Raw genomic sequence first — 22,126 nt, forward strand, 5'->3', positions numbered from 1 at the left:
TGCACCACGCCGTCAGTGAAGCCAGCAGCCAGTGAAGAGCACACAGGCAACTATAAAACTTCGATTTTCCAAAGAAACACTGAATTAGTCTTTTTTTTTTTTTCTTCCCCTAAACTACACCACGGCCTTGGAGACTTCCAGACTGATGCTTTATTCCATCAATGCCTCACTGCATTACTTGCAAACTTTGACATTCAGGAAAGCAATTCCCTGACTAAGGAATGACTTTGTTTTCCACAGTTTCTTTCCTTTTCATTTTAGCCAAGATTTATCAGGTTTTATGCTAAAAATGGCTGCTATGCTAGCTTGAAATGTTGGCAATGTCATTTGGTGTGTGAGCCCGTAACCTGGTCTTGATGTGAAAGTGCAGGTGAGAAGCACTGGCTCTGCCAGGCAGCCAAAATGTGAGTTGTAAATCAAAAAACAAAGAGAATTTATGAATGTTTAAAATCTCATGAATTCTAACCGAATCTGTTAATGATCAATCAAATACATTTCTCTTTAGAAAAAATCTATTTAGAAATCTATTTGACAGTAATATCCAGTGTTTCAAGCAAAGCAGCTTGAAATCTAGCAAATGGAGACCTAAATTATAGTTAATGGTTCTTTGTTTAATAACACAGATTAAAACAGAGAACACACTTTGATAAACTTTATTATTACACATGGCTGGCGTGTTTTATAAATATGATAATAATTTTCATGCCACGGTTTTATCGATTTTAGTTGACTTTTCATTTCCATCCCTGTGTTATGTGAGACAACCCTCACACAATAAGCAATCATTCTCCATTAATGAAGGAATATGTCATTAACCTTTTCACAGGAATTAGAAAAGCAAAAACTAAGGCTCTAAAGCTAACTAACTTCATCCACAGCTGTGTGAGGTCCAGTGCCACATTCTGTTAACATATAACCATGCCAAATTTTACGAGTGTGTGACGGGCTCCTTTAAATACATCTTCATATAGCTGACATCTGGTGGAGGATGCACGTGCCTCCAGACCGTGTGGCAGAGTAGAGTTTTTGGAACGTGGTGCTTCCCGCTACGGGCCACTTTCGTGCATGCGCTGAGCTTTACACCGCCTGACAGATCTGCTGTGATTTGCTACATGAGCATTAGATAATGAGCGTCTTTCAAGGAAGAAGAAAAGTAGGTACAAAGATAAAATGCTGCATTGCAACATGCCCCCCATCACTGCAACTGATCATGATACAAAAAGATATATTTGTTAAATGCAGCCAGAGGAACATGGTGCCTTCAGTCCCAAACAAACCTGAACCAATCCATCCTGCACCCAGAGAGCAGCAAGCTCTCCACTCATTCCCCCACAGCCTCAGAAGTCTCCAAGTGCCTCCCAAACGTACACAGAGTTACAGTCGCATCATCACATATTATCAGTACACAGAATTTGCCTTTGCTCAAAACACAGAGGGGCCCGGCCATCCTCCTGGCAGTCTTTCCAGGCAGTGGAAAAACACACAAATTAGTTTCTCAGTGCTGGTGCTTTGTCCTTGCTCAAACTGCTAACCTCACCGCATGTGCTCAAGTTGGCATGAGTACATCCTCCTTATATGCCATGAGCAGCCCAAGGCCCCTATATACTGCATGCTCTGTGTCCATCACTGCAGGGTCAGCAACCAGAAGCACCCTGCTAGCAGGAGACAGGGACCCACCCTCTGGAGTCCCCAGTGTGAGGTCCTGAGAGTCTTCTGAGCAAGGTGCATGGGCAGGGCACCTTTTCCTTCACATAAATATAGTAATAGCATGTGGAGGGGAGATATTTTTGTTTTATTTTTAGTAAAGCTGTTTACACACCTCTGCAAGACTCGGCTGTCCAAAAACTAACCAGTGCTGCTATGCTCTCCATGCAAAAGCAGCCAGGACTTTCAGGCATGCATTGTCACCGTTAGGTAATGCCGCACAGAACTGGGCAGAGGCAAAAGATAAGCATGGATGTTTTACAGATGTGATAGCAGCAAACCAGCATTATGAAACGAGGCAGCTCACTACCTTCCCAAATTGGCATGTGCTAATTAATTCGGGTCAGTCAAATCTCATCAGATGCAACACACAAGTCCGGGTGCCGGCTGCCAGCACATATAGCCATCAGGAGCAGAGAGCCTGCTCCGACGTGCAAGACTGCAAAATCGGTAGCATGGAGCAAGCAGGTGGTAATGGCTCCATTTTACACCTGAGGAAGCAGCCATAAAGAGCGAGATGGCATCCTGGGATAACAGAGCCAGTAGCAAGCCTGGAAATAAAATTAAATCGCCTCATTTCCTCTCCACAGCTTTGCTATTGCTAACATCAGAGGGTGGTTTGGTAGCAGATCTCTCACCCTGGGAAGTTTTTGACTACATGAGTGGAAAAAGCGAAATCAATAGTGGAATATTCACCACTCAACAAAAGCTACTATTGTAAAAACCAACAGTCTTCGGATACCAGAGGGATGCTGCCGGTGGCTTTAACAACGGCTCCCACACAATTCGGAGGCTGGGGGTGGCAGGATACCTGCCTTGCAAACTGGGTCTGCTCCTCGGTGGGACACTTTCCTGCACCTGGTCAGCTCCTGTTGGTACTGAAATGCAAACACACCTTCAAACACAGCAACTTCCATCGCAAAAATTACTTGGAAGGATGGAGCAGCAACCCTGAGCAAAACAGGCCAGGCAGTGTCAGGACAGAGAGAAAATCAGAGTGTCTGTTATGCACAGTGGGGATGGGAGAACTGGCACAGAGCGACAGGCAGGGCTAGCAGGGGACAGCTGCACTCAGCTTTGGCTCTGCTGTTTTCTGCCTGTAAGAAAATGCAGGCACCCCTACAAGTGCATTTTTCAGTGCTATGGGATCCAAGTCCTGCACCTCCGGCAGTAACGAGCTGCAGGACGGACTGCGGTCACTTACAGTGCAGACAGAGCAATTCTTGGAAAAACAGGCTATTAGGACAGAAATTACACTGCCCCCCCCAAAAAAAGGAAAGAACAAGAAAAAAAAAAATTTACAAATATATAAATTTACCCCAAGTCCTTCTTTTCAATCCTCCAGTTGCTGAAATCCCTGGTCTGTGGGCAGACCTCTCTCTCTCCCCATGACTGCGATGACAAAGTTGCAGCAGTGCTAACCAAGGGCAAGGTTGTGCAACTTATTCAAATGACTACAGACATAACTCTCTAGTGCCCACTTTATGCTAGATTTGATATCTTTGCACCTGCAGAAATGTATTAAATTCATGCAAAAAAAAAAAAAAAAAAAAAAAAAAAAGAAGACATCTTTTTAGCTCCTTTCATTTACAGGCATTATTATTTCAACAGACAATGTAATTAACAGAAGTGCTTCTTACATTTGTAGGCAACATAATAGTTCCAGTTACTTAGACAAAAAAAAATAAGAAAAAAAAATAGCTAGCTAAAGAGGAATTTTCTGTCAAAAGTACAGATGTTAATTAAACTCATTTTTGGTTCACAGCTGAGTAAGTCCAAAAGAATAAGTCTTCAGGACAAAAGCTCTCAGTGTGAAAGTCACTGTAACATCTGGGAGCTCTCACAATGCCATTATGCCTTTATGAAGTCAATACATAAATGAAAAGGCTTATCTTGGGCAGTGGAAAAGCTCACACTTAACTTTTGGGCTATCTCCAGATGGTTATTCACCTTTTAAGACACTCTGTGAATAAACACACACAGAGGATAAAAACTGAAAAGACCCTGAACTACTCCACTATAGGTAAGATTATTCTGAAAATAAAAAACAAGTTCAGGCATGTGTGAAACTGGTCCTGCTACTCTGGTTATTTCACAGATCTTTCTTGAGAAGGCACTGAAAGAGGTTCCATAAATTTGCACCCCTAGAAATGTTTACACAGCCTCCTGTGTACATAGGGATAAATTCAAAGCTAATAAAACTGGGAAAAAATGGAAATAACAGTACTCTGTTTATCCCCTTTGCCAGGATAGACACAAACTCTCCTAGTTTTGTTGACAAATAAGGCTGTGTCAGCACATAAACACACTGCCCCCAGAAGCCTTCTCATTTCTCTGGATAGGTTAAAATTACATCTTTGGGGCTCACCTCAGCCCCAATAGCATCAATGCCGTTAGCAGAGCCTCCCCCATAGCACAGTGCTCGCCTTGTAGCATTTCAGTGAGAGATTTCGATAATAAACTGGAAGTATAAAACTTGGAGCGGAGAGGTCACGTTTGTAGGAGGGGGGAGGCAGACTGGCCCCCACCTCACCCTGATGCCAGCATCTCCCACCCGGGCAGGAGACACCCGTTAGTGCCTTAAAGCTCACAGAGCCACGTGTGTGCACCACAACTGCTCCAGCTGAGGTGGATGAAGCCAGCTCGCTGCAGACGTGCCCTACACCAAGTTCCTTGAGCAGCACCTCAAAACGACAGCCAGCATCCCCCGGCCTTGCATTATGTAGCTGCTATGGATTGGCACCCCTCTTGTGTTACTGTGGTGAGAAATTACCAAGGAGGAGAAAATAATGCAGACAATGCTGGAGGAAGAGTAATTTATTTTGCATTTGTAAGCCAGCAGGAAAATCCCTCAGTCTCTATTATTATTATTATTAATCCTTTAGAAGATGCCTTCTATGTTGCAGAAGGTCAGGGATATTTTGAGGTTGTGTGTGTTATTTGGTGTCCATTTAAAAAATAAAGAAGTTAAATATCAGAGGATATACAATCAAAATATTGTGTACCTACAAACAACAGTGGAGTGAAAGACCATGTGTGTCTTTGTGCATGCAAACCCACTGCCACCAGCAGGGCAGCATCTTCATGCTCAGGACATTTTCCTTTCCCACATCACAAGAATTTAAATGACAGATGAGGTTATCTGCACACAAATCCAAAAAAGTTGATTTTAATCAGCAGCATAATCAAAGCCTATTGCAAAATAATGTGATTGAGCTCCCCATTATCTTACACACCACAGCAGCAAGCAGATCCTTGGAGGAGAGCTCTTCCGTGCACTAGTCCACATGTGTAATTATTGATATCCTTTCCCATCCTCTATTCAAACGCTCTCCCTCGAGGCTTTTCTTCCCAGTTAAACTTGGAGGGGGCAGGGGGAGCCTATCAGCTCTGTTTAAAGACCAAGCTGGATAACTCTGATCTGCTGCCTGAAGGGGCAAATACGGAATTCCACCAAGCGTAACACCAGCAGAAAATGATAAGGTTTTGCTTGTCCGGGGCTGGGTGCAGGCCCTTTGCTGGGTACACGCTGTGACTGGAGCCACTGCCAAAGCAGCGGGGAAGTGCAGAGGACACTCATGGCCAGGTGCTTTGTTAGAGGATATGAAAAAGGTGCCATGGGTGGTTTAATACAGGGATTCACACCTTTATTGAAGCTGAAGCATGTAAAAATTAAAGGCAATTAACAAATAAGCAATTTGGTCTATAAAGGATTAGGAAGATGCAAACCTGTGCCCACACAGGGCCCTGGGTGCGTGTTTCAGCTTGCCCGTGCTGGGAACAGCAGCGGGCTGGCAACAGCACTGCCCTGCTCAACCAGGTCTGTCGTTACAGCCTCCTCCCAGATTAAGCCATCCAGGAGAGAAAAACAAAATCACCAAATGCAGTCAGGGACACCAAAGACTGCACGTGAGAAGTGGAAAAGACAGGTCTGAGTGCATCCACCACGCTCAGCCTGGAAAGGGAAGGTGCTGGACACCAGCAAGTGCTGCCAAAGTGAGTGTCATTCTCCACTCAGTGCAGGTTAAATTGGGCTACACTGAGAAAACCAGGCTTCCTTTCTCTGGGAATTTCAATAGTAAAATGCCAACAATCATAACGTTTTGGCTGCTGCTGGCATGCAACAGCACCTCTCTAAAGAGCAGATGAACATAATTCTTAAAGGTAGAGCATTTGCCTTAGAGATCACTGAATGGCGTATTTTATCTGCTTCAAGTTGAAAATACAAAAGGAATTGAAACATTTAGAAACTAATATTATTCACTGATAATTTTAATATTCACCAATACAAAGCTATCTGTTGCCACCAGATTTACAGTACAGATCTCAGAAGCATGCACTTATTTGTTGACATAAAAAATAGCACAAAACTGAAGATCCTTTGGAAATCTCCTGAGCGTCAGAGAGGAAAAAGTACTAAATCTGAAAACCAGAACCAGAAAGTTGCACATGAGAAACAGCATCTATAAAACAACAACAAAAAAAAGACATCCTCCAAAGAATACATTAGCAAAACCACAAAACCAAATCCCTACAACCTTCTAACTCTGCAGTGGAGCACATTACACACATTTGTGGGTAATACTGGGAGAAGATCCTCCCAGAAGTTCCTGAACCCAACAGCCACCCGTTTGAGATCCCCTCAGTCCCATTCCCTTAGCTCTGAAGCCCCAGACACTTTGGATTTCTGGGTGCCACTGCCCCAGGCCTCATGGGCTATGTGAGGATTTAATTCCATCAACAGCATTGTTCCAGTGATCGCGTGATGCAGGTTACATTACTACAGGTTATGATGCGAAAAATGTGAAAAATGGCATTCTTATGTCAGCAGAGTCTCAGAAATTAGCGTGGGCTGGCTGGCAGCCCGTAGCACAAACAAAGCCCAGCACATGTTCTTGTTACGAACTAACAGGCCAAGATGTGTTGGGGTAATATGTAAACCAGTTCAGTTGTTCAAGGCTTTTTTTGGATGTGCGTAGGCCTTTACAAATTAACCCAAGATTCGAAGAGGCCAACCATTCTGCGTGGCCAAGCCATGCCACAGCCAGGGCTGTGCTTCCAGGAGAGTGAGATGTCGGACCCCTCACAGTGCCAGAGCATTTGTGGTTTAAAAATAAGAAAGCCTTGACCTGATTGCAGAATTTATTCCCTCTGCTGAGAAGCCATCTTCTCACTTTTTGGGAGGTGAACAAGAACCATTGGAAGAATAACACCTGCTGCCATGTATGATACTACTGATCATGCTTCTCATGTTGCTAACGTTTTGCTTTTCCTAAGTTAATACAACAAGAAAGCACTTAATAGCAATTTTTTCCCTGTTGACATACTCTGTCCTCTTGGTATTTCTTGACTGAAAGACTGCAAATGAACCTGGCTTTGTCTTATTAAAATAAAGGCCTACTGGACAGAAAAATCAAATCAGTACCTCCAGAAATTAAGGCATACCATTTCTCATTTACATCAGTGCAGAGTTCTTTACCTTTCTGTCAGGGGTGAAGGACACGGCTGAATGATGCTTTTTTTTCCATCTCATTTATGTATTGATTGTAATAAGGGCAGACAGGTAGGCCTATACAAGCGCTGATTCTGTCAGCAACCAAAGTTGCCAGGACTGTGAATATTGTCACTTATGGATTGATAAATGGACTACATGGACTAATTGCATTTCAGCCTCTCTGGACAGATGGCAAATCTTGCAGCCATATGGCAATTATTTCCACTGCACCAAAAGCATATTAACACTTACCAAAATGTTTAAAGGAATGAGATAACCTAATTTATTTTTTTTCCATGAACTGGGACAAAAACAACTGGCTTGGAAGGGCTGGTGCTTAGGGTCAGGCTCCCTCCCAGGGTTCCCACTCGGCACAGGCTGGATGCCGGCGGGCATCACGCTGTTATTGATGAAACCACCCGGGTGCACCGGGTCCCAGCCAGATACAGCGCTGCTGCTACAGCCAGAGGATAACATGCCTCACTGCAGCTGTTCGGCATCACCCTTGTGTAGTTGCCACTATTTGCTGCTTGATATTCCAGCTGCCCCAAAAGTTGGCAGCACTGGTATGTGTACTTACTTTTCCTAGTCTTTCTCTCTCTGGTCTAAAACACACTGGAGTTATTTTCCTTACAGTTTTCAAGGCAGCCACCTGGCCCAAGCAGATGCAGAGGACAGCCCCACGCATGGCAGCAGGGTCTCTGCAGGAAGACCATACATGCACTGCATTCATTCACCTGTCCCCATATCTGCTCCCAAGAGAGGAACCAGCTTGGAGAGGGCAGCACCATGCTCCAGCAATGTTGTGAAACCACCCTGACCGGCCGGATCACAAGCAGAGGCTCATCCTGCTCAGTGCCAGCCAGATAAGCCATGGCTAAGTTTGGCAGTGCCACTTCAGCACAAAGCCTGGAGCTCATCACATTTACCAAAGGCAAACAAAGCACTCCACAGATGATACGTCAGGCCGACACGCGTCCCCGATGACACAACCTGCTTACAGCCATGTCCTTTATTAATACTTCTGCTGTAGAGCTTTGAACTTTTATAGGATTTAAGTGGTGGCAAATTCACCCTTCAAAACCACTGGAGAGTACACGCAGGAGAGCCGATCCTCTCTGTTTTAAGTTACTGCTTATTTATACCAAACAAATGTGAGCAAAATCAGCTCAATAAATTCTAGATGGGCTTTTTATGCCAGAATAATAAGCCATATTACACAATTCCAATGATTTATTTTTTCTTCATTTTCAGGATAGAACCCTGAACATTTGTTTTAAAATAGGATTAAAAATCATCTCTTGTATTACACAGCAATTTGTTTCAAGCATGCTCTCCTGGTACGAGACTCCTTGCTAGTGGAGGCAGATGCCTCCCTTGCTGGAATAGACAAAGTGCATGCACCAGCTTCCCGGTTGCCTTAAGTAAATTATAGCAAGTCAAGAGCTGGGAACTGTGCTCTTCATAGACCCTGTGGTCTAAAATTAGTGCCTGGTGTTAGCATGCAGCATGGATCAACTGCTCACACAGCCGCTGCAGATAAGGTGCCAATTGGTGAGAAATTCTTACTAGGCTTTTTGCACGTTCACACTTTAGCACCCCAGGAATTCGATCGATTTGTCTCATCAGGCCTCTATTACAGATCTCTAAACACTGTTTTCTCTTAGGAAGCTTTACTACCCTTAAGCAGCAGCCAAAAAAAATAAAACATTTCAATTGCTCATTTCTCCATAGACAAGCAACTGGCTGCCTTTATTTCCACGTGCTCCCCCTAGCAAAATTCTGCTGCCCCACTAGGCTGGGCTGTGGCCCACAGGGAGCCAGATTGCAGCCTCACCATAGAGCAAGGACAGACGGAAGGAGATGGAGACAGAGATGGAAGGGAGGACAAGAAACTTACATCTGGGGTGCAAAGCACAGACCAGCCTGCTTAAATCCCAGAAGTCAGTCATTCTTTTAGGGAATACGAGGCAACGCCGAGCCAACCAAGCTGTGCCCAGCCGCCGTGAGCCTGTTCTCTCCTCCGGCCAATAATTCAGAGGACATTCAATAATGGAGCTGACGAGCATAAACTCTCTCCAGTACAACCCCGTGTCATCTATGCTAATCTAACAGTTATTTGAAAGGGCACTGTAAATCAGTGCAACGCTGCTTTTACATTTCGTGGGAGAAGCCTCCCAGAGTAGCACTATCTCGCTGTACCTCCTAAGGACAATAGTGCCAATTCATAAGGCGGAAAGGAAAGATCAAACAGGGAATGCAAAGTGGATTAGATATTTTGATTCTGTTCCAAACTCTAATACTCTAATTTGAAGCTTAAAATATAAGAACTTTGGCAATTCCTCCCCCACAGAATTTGAAATGCTAATTTCTAAGTCAATGGAGAGAAGTTCTTGCAAGCAGATCTAAACAACGCACACGCAGGGTTACTGCTTGGAGACCAAAAATTCAGAGCAGACCTTCTCTACAGAGGGAAAAGCAGGTGACCAGAGCCACAGGAGAGGTGGTTAACCCTGGCATCATGAGGGGCTCAGCACAGCCTAAGAGGGTTGCAAAACTTTCTGCAAAACCACGGGTGTTGCAGAGAAGCCTGGGGAGGACAAGTGGGGTGAGAGAGCCTGGTGGGAGCATGGGGCTGGGTACTGCTAATGAAGTCCTTGAGAGCTGATGCATCTTCCGTGATGTGCACTTCTGAGGGCCTCAAAAACCAGCTGCTCAGAACCGCCTGCGTCTGGGGAACGTCTCTGAGCAGCGCAATGTGAAGGGGGCTGTGCAAAACTTTAAAGCTGTTATTTGTCCTTCGGATCTCTCAAAAGAGATCATTATGCACAAAAACCCATTTGCCTGCTCTGAAGCACAGAGGAAGGTGGAAGAGGCACCGAGAGACGGCTGACGGAGGATGCACAGACCCAGGCAGACTTTGGATGTGCACAGGAGGCCCGTCTCGCTGCCCATCCCCGGACCACTTCCCCGAACCAGCAGCTCCCGTCCCAGAGCACGCAGTGTGACCCTTTCCCACAGCTATCGTGGTTTTCTTGCACCTGAGATAAGAGATCGAAGCTTTTAACTGAATTGCCTTGAATTTGGGTGGGTGTAATGAAGTGTCAAGTCCCTGTTCTCAGCCAAGCCAGTTTCTGTTTGTCTTGAAAAAGACCATAAACCAAATTAGTCTATTTATGTATTAGCATTTTCAGAAGATCCCTTAAATACAAGCTTATGAAGACCACCTCTATAAATGCACAACAGAAACAGGGCTGTCTCCTGTAATGGACTATATACAAGTGACAGACAGCTGTCAAGCATACAAGATAAAATAATCATGAAGGGAGAGCTCTCGTTCACCTCTGTGCCATAACGTTTAAGGCAGCTAAATCTCCTTTATTGTCCCACGAAAGAACAAATTTCTCCCTCTTCCAGCTGGAAGAAGGGATTAGTATGACAATCATTGGATTATACGTGTACATAAATAGTGTCCAAAGATGCTTTTATCTCCTATACACCCAAGGGCAGCTGTTGATCTCCCCTGTGAGCTACTTGGGGCTGCCTCTTCCACGTGGAAGCTTCCTGGCAGGTCTGGGACTATTTTGGCCTTCTGGTGACAGGGGTTTGGCATATGTGGAGGAGTAAGTGGGGGCACCTCTTTACCCCTCTCCTGGAGGTGCAGCATGTAGACACATCCCTGTTAGACAGGGGACAACACCAAGGCAGGGGGACAGACAGAGCAGGCAGATGTAAATCGATGTATAACTAACATGAGGTCCCTAAGCTGTAGCCAGTTTTGCACTAGTGCCTGAGCTACCTACCAGAACAGCGCTCCTGCCTCATCTCTGGGCATCACTATCAGTGATAGGGACAGTAATCGGGTGTCCCACTCCTGCATTTCCCCACGCACCCTGCAGGCAGCACGGCGGCCCCTGTGCAGCCCTGGGCTCTGGTGGGTGGCTGCATGTTGCATGGCTCAGCTCAGAGCATCTCTCCCCTCCCCCCTCCCCCCCCCCCCCCCTTTTTTTTTTTCAAATGCTCTTATTGACAGTTTTCAATATCACAAAACAGATCACATGTTCCCACTTAAACAACTGCAGGGAGACATTTTAGATGTGCGCAACAGATTTATAGTGGGAAGCCTGAATACAAAATCCCAATAAAACAGGCAACAATAAAGCATTGCTGTTGCAGACTATAGAGCAACTCACCAAAAGCAAAGAACTTGACTCAGTCACTGCAATGCAATTAATACAAAGGAGAGAGCGTGCATCTTGGTTGAAGCACAACCTTTCCAGAAGGAAAAGCCTTTTTAAATACTCCCAGCTCTGGCTACAATACCTGTCCCTCTTCCAATGCAGGAACAAGCAGTAATGAATACTGAAATTAAGATGCTCACACCTCCACATGGTGAAATTAATGTTTCTGAGTCTTGCAAGACTTAAATTTCATATTTTTTCCCCCAAATACAGTGTTCCATATCTGTTGAGGATCTACCGCTAAGCGTGAAACAGAGGCAAACAACAAATATTTACACAGTCGGCACTTATACACACCATTTCACAGTCCTCCAGGAAGGATCCTCAGCGCAACTAGAAGCAGCTTCAGGAAAAAAAAAATTGTACAATCTGGCTACATATTCTTGAATGTATTCCAGTGAGGCCTTTGCTGTCTCGCTGCATTGATGTACTAAACCTGGTCTGATAAGAATGCAGTGGCAGGACTCCTATTATTATTATAATGCAAATCCTAACGGGAAGCAACATCTAGCAGCTCCAGAGGGCTCTCTCAGGCCCCTCGATGTGTAGGCAGAGGAGTGCAACTTCTACTGAAAATTTCTTTCTGAATTGCAGGGTTCGAGTTCCTAAATCCTGTAGGCTGTGGTGAGAATTCCAGACGGAAATAAAACAGTTTGTCACTTCAGAAATTCTTACAATCTTGCATTTTGATAAGCTGCATCAAATAAATAACATCAGACTGGCGTGTGGGGGAGGCAGGAAAGGAGGATGAGTTGCCACAGAAGGGAACAGGCTTTGCACAGTAACCAGCAGCCACTTCTGCTCACACCTCCACTGCCAGGCCCTCTTTCCCCTGTGTCAAATCTGCTCTCTTCTCCATGATAAAGCCACAGTTGTTTTGCAGCTAAAGCTCCTAGCCTTGCCAGCCTTCACCATGAAGCCCACAAATCCTACAACACCTACACAGCAGAGCCTACTGCTCCCATATGAGTCATTAAGCAGGCTGTCCCGCTTAGTGATGTCATCCAGCAACACCAATTCTTTTTTAAACAAATCCTAAAACGCCCAGAGCATCAATTATTTAAAGTATTTCCTTCATTTTAATCCTGACCCCAGTGGCAGAATTACCATTACGAAGCATTTGCCAGTGATGCAAGAGGGCCCGATAGCCCCTAATAGCTGCTACGTCAGTAGGAGCGAGCAGCCAGCCACTCGTGTCACGCATGAGCTAAGCACAGAGCATCCAAGCCAGCAGCATTGGGCAAATCTTTCTCCTACCAGCAGGCAGAGAGCAGCTAGGATGCGTCATCAAAAATATAATCAAAGATCAACTGCATCATCCAATCTCATCTTGTACATTTTGCATGAGTAGCTGTTACACAAGCCCTCCTCACGCCGTCCCTAACCTGCACCGGGTGATGTGTGGTTGTGGCGCAGCAGTAACCTCCCCTGATGTTAATGGCCTATTCCCTACCTAATTGCTCTTGCCATTAAAAGTGCTTCTTTAATGCTCAAGCTTAAACGCTTCCTGTCTTTGAAGGCAGTGCCCTTGCCTTGCCACATTCTGAGATTTAATAACAGGATTGTCAGCTATTTACAGCACAGAGCTGAATTATTGGGAGAAACTTCACTGAAATATGTTCCCCTAAGCACATTTACATCCTAAAGAGCCACCACCAAAGCACAGTATAAATAAGCCGCGTGCTGTATTTGCAGCACACAAAGGTGATGGACAGCATTCAAGGTGAAAGCAGGCAGGGATCTGACCACAGAGCAAGCTTCAGCACCGAAGACCTTCCCACTCAGCAAACTCCCTATCAAAAAGTCAACAGGAAAACCAACAGCTGATTCAAAATGCTTATGCTTCCTTAAATATAGTTTCAGGGGTGAGGCTATTTATTGTAGGCACTGCATTAATACAACCAAAAGAATGAATAAAAGGCAACGCAGAAAGTCACGCTGCCAAACCAGGCTGATGCCCTTGCTCTCGGGTTCTCAGCAAACTCATTGCTCCTCTCTGCCCCTTTCAGTCACACTGGGAATGTGCTCAAACAATTTAAGACAATTTGTCAGACCTTGAACCAGTTAAAACTACTTATGGTTTAAAGGAACTGAACATCAAATAACTTCTTAACATTTCAAATGATGCTTTTGTTACCAGGAGACCTACTCACCATCCTCTACTCAAATAGAAAGAGGGGCTTGAGGGACATCCCAACTTTGGGGAGGATATTTTATTTATAAGCTTCTTCTCAAGTGACAATCAAATTAACAGCAGTAATTAATTTGTCTAGTAGTTGAGAGAAACTTGACTACGATCACTCTCTCAGCATTAAGTTTTCTTTTTGTTCACCATTTCTTCAACGTTGACTACCTGAGCAAATTTTGGTGAAATTTGCACCAGGGCGCTTGAACCAGCTGTGGTACTGGTGGATTTTTCCTATTGTAGCTTGCTGAAGTTATCTCTAAGCCCACTGTTTATCTCTCATGGCAGTCATTCATTCATCATTTCTTCCTGCTCCTCTATTAGCTTGTTTTGCAATTTCTCCCAATTTCTCATTTTCCGTAGCTCTTACTCACCCATGGGATTTTTGCCCTAATTCAGTTATGTGCATTTATCTTCAGCATTACAAGCTCCCCAAATAATTGTGGATAAAGGGACAAGGGCTTTTACCTGATGAAACCTGAGTGAAATGCTCCAACATTTCAGGTTTGCTCTCACCTGAACACACCACACCATCCCTGAGTGCACACAAATCCTTATCACAGCCTATCCACTTTGTCTCCACTCCAGGTCTCCCAGCTCCCTGCCTCTCCAACCTTATTAAAATTGTGTTAAACTTGTTAAAGGAGCTACAGAGAACAGGTTTTATAAATGCCATTGAGATCAACTGAGTTCTCCCATCCATTTCAGTGAACTCAAGATAAAGCTCCAGAACTTAAAGCTCTCTGGACCTGACTTTTCCACTGGATTTTGTACAAACACCTCCTTGATCTGCACACAGAGATGCTGAATTCCCCAAATCAGAACAGCAGCCGCTTATACCCACTCTGCAAAAAAATGGGAATAGCTACATAAGGAATAGATGCAGTGAAGAACCAAGCATCCCCAGGCAGCTGCCTCGAAAATCCCAAGACTGACAGCCTTAGCGTCTGTTGGGTCTTGGTCTCTTTCCTTGAATACCATCACCAAGTGGATGCTGCCTGGTGTAATCTACCCCCCTGAACTATGCTAGGATCTGAACTGAAGCTACAGACCATAAAACGCCCTAAAATAGTCCCACAGCACCAACTGGGCTGCCTGCCTTGCCCCAGCCCTGTCTGAAGGACAATGGCTTTGCGGTGGCCTTACGATGGCATCCGGGTGCTGTTGCTTTGGGAGTGCAGTGCTGTGGCTGCTCAGGCACATCCAGCACCGTCCCCCACTTCCCTGGGGACAGATGGCTTGGCCAAACTTTGGAGGGAGGCAGCGCAAGACTCCCGTGGATCCCAGCAGGAGCTGGATGAAGGCCAAGGTGAGTTTCCTCTGCAACACGCCATTCCCCGCTACAGAGCGTCTTAGGCGAAGCTTATCACCATGGTATCTAAAGTACTGCTGGTACCGGGAAAGGCCAGCTTGAACAGCATCCAAAATTAATGCTTTCCCATAACACTAATTTCATCACATCTTTTGCCTCCATCACCTTTTTCTGTCCTCGTCCTCCCTTTTGTCTTTTGCTCCCCCGATGGCTGCAGCCATCCATCGGCCGATGGACACTGCTGCTGCTAACAGCAGAAGGGAAAAGTGCAAGGCAGTCTTCCCTGGTGCTCTTAAATGTCACTGCATAATAAAAGCATTACATACGACTGCTCTCAGAAATATAGGCCCCCAACCGTACCTTTTCATGATAAATACTACAGGAGGGGCAGAGTTTTGCTCATGGGTCCAGAAGTCTCCCTAAGACGAGGTTACTTCATCGCTGGAGCCAGGCTTGGAAACTCACCTTCTCCATCTTCCTGGGGGTGGTGGGGGCCTGCAGCCCACCTGGGGCAGGCAGAGGCACCTGCTGGGTAGGGGGCTGCCAGCCAGCCAGCGCCAGCAGACCACGTTAGCTCCCGTAGAAGCAGCACAGAGAAGCAGCTCTCACCAGCCACAAGAAATGTGTGCTAATTCATCATTAACCTATATAGCACGCACATATACATACACAGTCATACGGCTTTTACATCGGCATGCAGCTTTTCGCGGTAATTTCTAACAGTTGGAGGCCTGATTTTCATTTGATGTGATTTATAAAAACTGATTTGAAACTCAAATTTATTGCTAGAGAATATTTAAATTAGTGGAATTTTAATCCAACAGATAATATAAATAACAGCTTCAGCAGCAGAGATTTCCACATCTAATCCAAACTGGGTACTTGTCACATGCCTCATAACAAGAAATATTTTGTCACTGACAGATAAGGAAATACCAAGACACTAAAGAAACGAAAATAGTAAAAGAATGTAACCACAGAGGAAGAAGCTAGCCAATACCTCCTTAAAATCATCTAATAACTAAGACTGAGGCATCTTTCTAACTGGAAAGTTAGCTTATACTGCTTAAATTGAGGTCAATTGAATCAGATGCTGGCTATTAGATTAGTATGCACAGCTCACAGAAATCGGAGCCCTAGACAAGCTTGCCATTTTCTTGGGTTTGTTTGTAACACCAAGACACAAATCAAGCAATTTTCAGACAAAATAAAGCCTCCGCAATGGGAAATTTGTTGTTACATTGTGGTTATTTAAATAGCTAAAGTTTAATCCCTGGTACTGTTGAGGTAAGGACAGTTGCCAGATGTGTTGAGTGGAAGAAAGTGGTGATTTTGAAAGTTTTTTTCTACAAAGTAAACATTTGTACAGTGGGAGCTCAAACAATGGCTTGACCCAAAGACAATGGTTTTCGGTCAGCAGGAACCTTCACACTGACTTTAATGAGCACTGAGGCAGATTTTTTTTTGCCTAAACACCTTTTTTTTTAAAAAACAAACAAACAAACAAAAAAAAAAACAACAAAAAAAAGCATTGTTTCCACATCCCCTGAATTGCATGCATTTATTTTTTCCAAACATGTCAATGACTTTTGTAAAACTTGACACTACCTTGCTGCCTACTAAGTTGAACTAAACCAACAGTTTAAATAGCTCAGCTCACAGCTAATAAGCAATTTAAATAGCTTTGCTGAGCTCAAGTAGCTATATCAGGTTTCATAGCACCATCAGTCACTGCCAAATCCATAGGCAGCATTTAAATGAATCATTAGCAATGGTCACCCCCCCCCCCCCCCCCCCAAAAAAAAAAAATCGTTTAAGTGCTAAGAATCAAGTTATTGTCGCAATTTCGGTGAGAACCTGCCTATGTGACACCAGAGCGTGCCCAGGAAGCAAATCCTGCTGGAATTCCTGGGACAAAATCTGCTCCTTCCAATACAAAAGGCTGGGCACTGTGTTCCCATCGCAGAGTGCGTCACAGGGACAGGCAAGTACAAAGGCACCCATTTCACAGAAGGCAAGGCTGAAGCACACCCAGGTAAAGGATTTCCCAGCAGAGGTGGAGCAGGGACACAAGGGGTGGCTCCTGCGTCAGGTGTGCTGAGCCCCTGCTGCAGTAACCTGCATGGGCAGACTTTGATGTTTTTTATGTCAGAAAGGTGGATGGCGAGATAACGACAGGAAACAGTTACAAAACACACATCCAGCAAACACCTCGCCTGCACTGCGTACAGCGCGTATGAGTGTGTACAACCCACACTGAAACCCCAGGAATGAATGGTGTCGGGAGCTTGATCTTCCTCCCCAGCACCAGTGTCAGGCTGAAACGACTCAATCGAAGCCAAATGTGTTACATTGGGGTATGGAACCGGACCGACAAACGTGCCTCATACCTATGCAGGTGCCATGAAGCAGGGCAGCACAGACAGGGGTGCAGCCACGAGCACACCTGGGGCACTCCGGAGACCCAGGCCCTAGGAAGCTCTGTGGGCAGAGCAGCACCACGCTGAGCCAAGGGCCAGGGCATCGCTGCCACCTGCCCCATGATTCCCTCCATGCCACAGCCAAACTTCACAGCTGCACTCATCCACCGGCACAGAGCCAGATCAAACAACGACGACAAAACTATTTGTTTTTAGAGACACCCAGGTAAAAAGGATTGGGATGAGTTCCCCTGGGCTGGATGTTCCTGTCCAGCCTGGGCTCAGAGTGGCCATACTGCTCCAGCCAGGTGTTGATGTTTCCTTCCACAACCCCAAGCTGTAACACTACCTCTGCTATTTCCAATGGAACTTTACATAATGAAGAAGAGCCCCTCGTAATCCTGAAGTAAAACATCAGGAGACACTCTTCGGATCTTATTTCTCCCCTCTGCCCCTGCACTCCTATTCAGAACTGCTGGGTATCCGATTCAGGCACATGCGTGGCATTTTAATTCATTATTTATCCACACTGTCTCAAATGGTAGCACTTTGACAATAATCAATGCATCTCGAGTGGGAGGCTGCACAGCTGGGAGCAGCATGAGGATGCCCAGAAAACGGAGAACGGTTCCTTGCCACACGGGGGTGAGGAGAAGCAAGGAAAAGGTGGAAGGGACCGCAATAGGATAAAAATAAAGCAAATTAACCGTGTGGGTTTGGAATCCCCCAAGACATTCTGGTCGAAAGGACGGGTCTCTAACCCGCATGCAGTTCCAGCCGAGAGCACCACGTTAACCTCCCCTCCCTACCGTTCAGTTCACGACCTGCCCTAACGCCGGCAATTTTTGCCCCCTATTAAACTTGGAGGCTGGGAACGAGGCAGGGCTGATTTTCGGAAAGCTCAGGCTCAATTCCCCGGGAGGAAAAAGGGTTGGGGTGCGTGTGCGGGGCGGCTTTGCCCACACCGCCGCACGGCTCCCACCGTCCGGGCGAGTTGGCGGCGGCCCCCCCCCCGGCGGGGAGCCCCGGCAGAGCCCAGCACGACCCCAGCGCACCCACGGAGCCCCCGAGGCCGGCAGCGCTGCCCCCGCCGGGCCCCCCCGGCTCTGCCCGGGACCCCCCAGCTCCGCCTGTGGCCACCAGCAGCATGCCCGAGCTGGGCTTGTATTGATCTATTTCTCTATTTTTTTTAATTTTTCCCCTCTGCCGCGCTCCCACCCCCGCCGGCGCGGCTCGGGTGGGCGCCCCCCGGCCGGGCGGTAAGTGCTTAATGAATTAATTGCCTTAACGAACCGCCGCCTCCCTGCTCGGCGGCGACCGGGGCGCACCTGCGGAGGGACCGGGGCTGGGGGGCGAGCACCCCCGCGTGGAGCCGGGGGGTGCCGGGGGAGGGGGGCGGGACGCGAGAGGGGCGCTGGGGGCCCGGCGGACTCACCCCATGTCTCGGCACCTCTCGGCCGGGGCGGCGGCACCCCCGGGCGGCTCCCCGCGCTCGGCGGCCGGCGGCGGCCGCGTCCCCACTTCGCACATGCGGCCGCCCCGATCCCGATCCCGCTCCCGGCTGGCTGCGGCTGCACGGCGGCAGCAGGCGGCGGCGAGGCGTCCTGCTCCTCCCGCTCCTCCTCCTCCTCCTCCTCCTCCTCCTTCTTCTGCCACCGCCTCCCTCCCCCCTTACATAACCTCCCTCCCGGGCGGCGGCGGCACCGAGCAGCCTCCCGCCGCCCCCTCGCTGCTGCCTGGAGGGGGGGAGCACCCCCGGGACCCCCCCCAAGCCCGGGACCCCTCCAACTCTCCGCCACCGGGCACGGGCAGGCGGCGGTGGAGGGGGTGGATGGAGTGGGGGAAGCCCCCGAGGGCTTCTCGGTGCCCACCCCCGTGGATAAGGGGACGGGGGTGGGTGGGTTTGGGGTGGGGGGTGACTGGCCGGGGGGGGGTCGGGGTGGTGAGAAAAGTTTGGGGGAAGTGCTGGGGGGGGGGGGGGCCGAGCACCGGCTGCGCTGTCCCGGTGCCGGGAGCTGCAGCTGCTGGGGGTGGGAAGGGGGGGACACACAGCTGGGGGGCACCTTTGCGCTCTTTTCATCCGTTTTGCCAGGGAAGCAAAGAAAAAATCCCACTCCCCCCCTTTCCTGCCCCGCCGCCCCGCGTGATTTTATGGGGATAAATTGGGATAGTTCCTACCCACCGAGGGCAAAATGGCATCCCCGTGGGAGAGCCGTGTCCTGGCTACCCCGCCGCCGTGGTGACTCTGCCGTGGGACCGGCACAGGGCACAAATCATACAAAATTATACAAAATCATACAAAAGCCACGGCCCCGCTCGTACCGGTTGCAGGACAGTTCCACACAGACACCGCTGTTCTGTGCTGGGGACAAGGCGCCTCATCCACACATCAGGGAGGATTTTAACTTCTCCCACACAAAGTTATAATTAATACCCTGCCATCGAGAGGGATTATTTTCATCTTTCTATTATCTTGCGTAGATTTATCCTTTCTTTCACAGAAAGTTTGGAAGCTGTGGGGCAGGCTTTAGGTTTGCATCCTTTAACCTTGTGCGCAGTCACTGGGATTATCCCCAGGATCAGGTGGAGATCCCATGGGGACCATCAGGGAAGGAAAACCTCACCAGCAACCTAACGCCTTCCAGCTACAGACCACAGAGCTGCTTCCCTCTCTGACAGCCAACTGTTGGATGTCTCCTGACGTCTGGAACACCAAAACAGAATTTCAATCCTATACACTCAAAGTCGATGCAGTAGGGAAAAAGAGCAGGGTGAATACATTTTCAAAGGGCTGTGAAGCCGCCCAGCTGTTTCCCCAGGCTGTGGGGTGGCACCTCTCCAGCATACCTGTGCTTTTTGCAAGTTACAATGGGAAGGGGACCTCGATCCCTGCCTAATCCCTGCAGTCTGAAGACCTCACGTGTCTGGCTCTGCCCGCTGAGTTTCCCCTGGATAGTCATGGGAGAAGTGATAATCCTTCCATGTCCATGAGGGTCTGTAGCCTTGAATGTTGCTTTGATAAAACTGCTTCCATGGGGAAATGGCGAGGACTGGCTTTCTCCAAGGGGAGAAAATAGCAGCCAGGCAATCTTGTGGAAAAAACTCCCACCAGAAATCAGATGAGTTTGTCTCATTGGTTTGCACCATTTACTTCATTTTGCTAAATTCCATCTACCATTCATGAGAGAGAAGTTGTCTTAGTGTTCTCTGGCTTATTAGATCATTTTGGTGAGCGTCAGAAAACTGTGTGTTATGAACCAGCACTGTGTGGGACTTAGAAATATCCGATGGAATTGGACCAAGATGGAGTAATGCACTTACTGCATGTTTCCTGATAAGCTGGAAACTGGAAATTTGAACTGAAGCTTCTTAGCGTTTTCTAATGTTTTAGTCTTTCCAATCCTGCATTGAAGTGCATTTTCATCCCCAGCTACAAAAAAGGGTTAAGCTTATGGAAGCGTATCTGGCTGTGAAATGAACATGACATGATAGTTTGTATATTGCTTTTGTTCTTAAGGTCTTGTCCACCTGTAAACATTGATTTATTCTCTTTTCAGATCCATATTCTGGAAGATACAGAGTTGTGGACCCATCTTCTCAAGGACCCTAAGCTATTTTGTCTAGTAGAGAGTTAACCCCAGCATTCTGCATATATTTGGGTTTCTCAAAGCACACTTTCTTCTGAAATTCTCTCTGTTGTCCCAAACGGATGAGAGATTCTCCTTTACGAAGTGTGGCACACTGGTGTGTTCTTGTGGCTGCCAAACAGAGGATGAAGTCTTGTCCCCAGCTGAAGTCAATTGCAAAAATCCCATGGATCCGGATGAGGCCCGGGTCTTGTGCAAAACGTTTAATGTTATCAGTAATGGATGAAGTGATTGTTCTACGGCCGATTCCATCCTAACTCCTCCACTGCTACAAAGAGTCCTAAGTTGTGTATAGTTCCAATTGATTCATCTGATTTTTGTATAATGTAGTTTTCCATTTTCTTAGAGTATTTTGAGATCTCTGTAAATGAGAACTATAAATATGCTATCAAAATTAATTAGTTCTTAAGCTTTCATATGCAACATGATATTTCACTTCCGATTTGCCTCCAGTGCAGGATGTGTACACGATGTAATTCCGTCCTCATTTCGCATTCACAAGTGTGCTCTTATTGCTGTGCCATGGTTCAGGAAAACTCCAAGTACTGAAGGCGCAGGATCCCTCAGTACGATTCAAGCTGAGCAATAAATAGGTCCCCATTCTGTAAATGGATGTAACTTCTTTAGATGAGAAATTTCTCCTGTTCCCACGGGCCTCCTAAAGATATAATTTTTGATTCCTAGATACAGGGTGAATATCCTTTTCAGAAAGCTGATCTAGCAACCAAGCGTCTGCATTGTGAAAGGCAAAAAGCTCACAGGTCCCTTCCTCTCTCTCAGTGTTTCTGTTCTCTCCTTTTGTTTGGCTTTCACTATTGTCATCTTTTGCCACTCTATTTTATTTTATATATAACTTTATTTCAGGAAAACTGCTGCTTAGTCTATTTGAACTATTATATTTCAAGACAGTCTTCTCCCTATTTCCCGTGGCAGATAGTATTAAATAAAATATTCAACGCTGTGATTTTCTCTTTTTTTTTTTTTTCAAGTAGTCTGATGAAATCTGCATTTTTTTACTATAACAGAACCATGCCATTTTTTCTTTCTTTTTTTTTTTTTTTTTAACTCCTTTGACAAATAACCAACCATTTTCATGCTTTAAATGTTACCCAGAAGTTTAACC

The 22,126-nt window shown here is 46.6% G+C and overlaps 1 protein-coding gene across 1 annotated transcript in view; it reads right to left on the bottom strand.

Moving 5' to 3' along the window:
- Window positions 1-18,973, bottom strand: part of HOMER2 (homer scaffold protein 2) — a 60,402-nt gene extending 41,429 nt beyond the window's left edge. Inside the window, exon 1 of the mRNA XM_082769226.1 lies at window positions 18,792-18,973. Within this exon, the coding sequence (XP_082625352.1) occupies window positions 18,792-18,886 (95 nt within the window). The 5' untranslated portion in view covers window positions 18,887-18,973. The remainder of the gene's footprint in view (window positions 1-18,791) is intronic.
- Window positions 18,974-22,126: the final 3,153 nt, after the last annotated feature.

The sequence above is a fragment of the Aythya marila genome (assembly GCF_965140915.1).
Source record: "Aythya marila genome assembly, chromosome: 11".
Lineage (NCBI taxonomy): Eukaryota > Metazoa > Chordata > Aves > Anseriformes > Anatidae > Aythya > Aythya marila.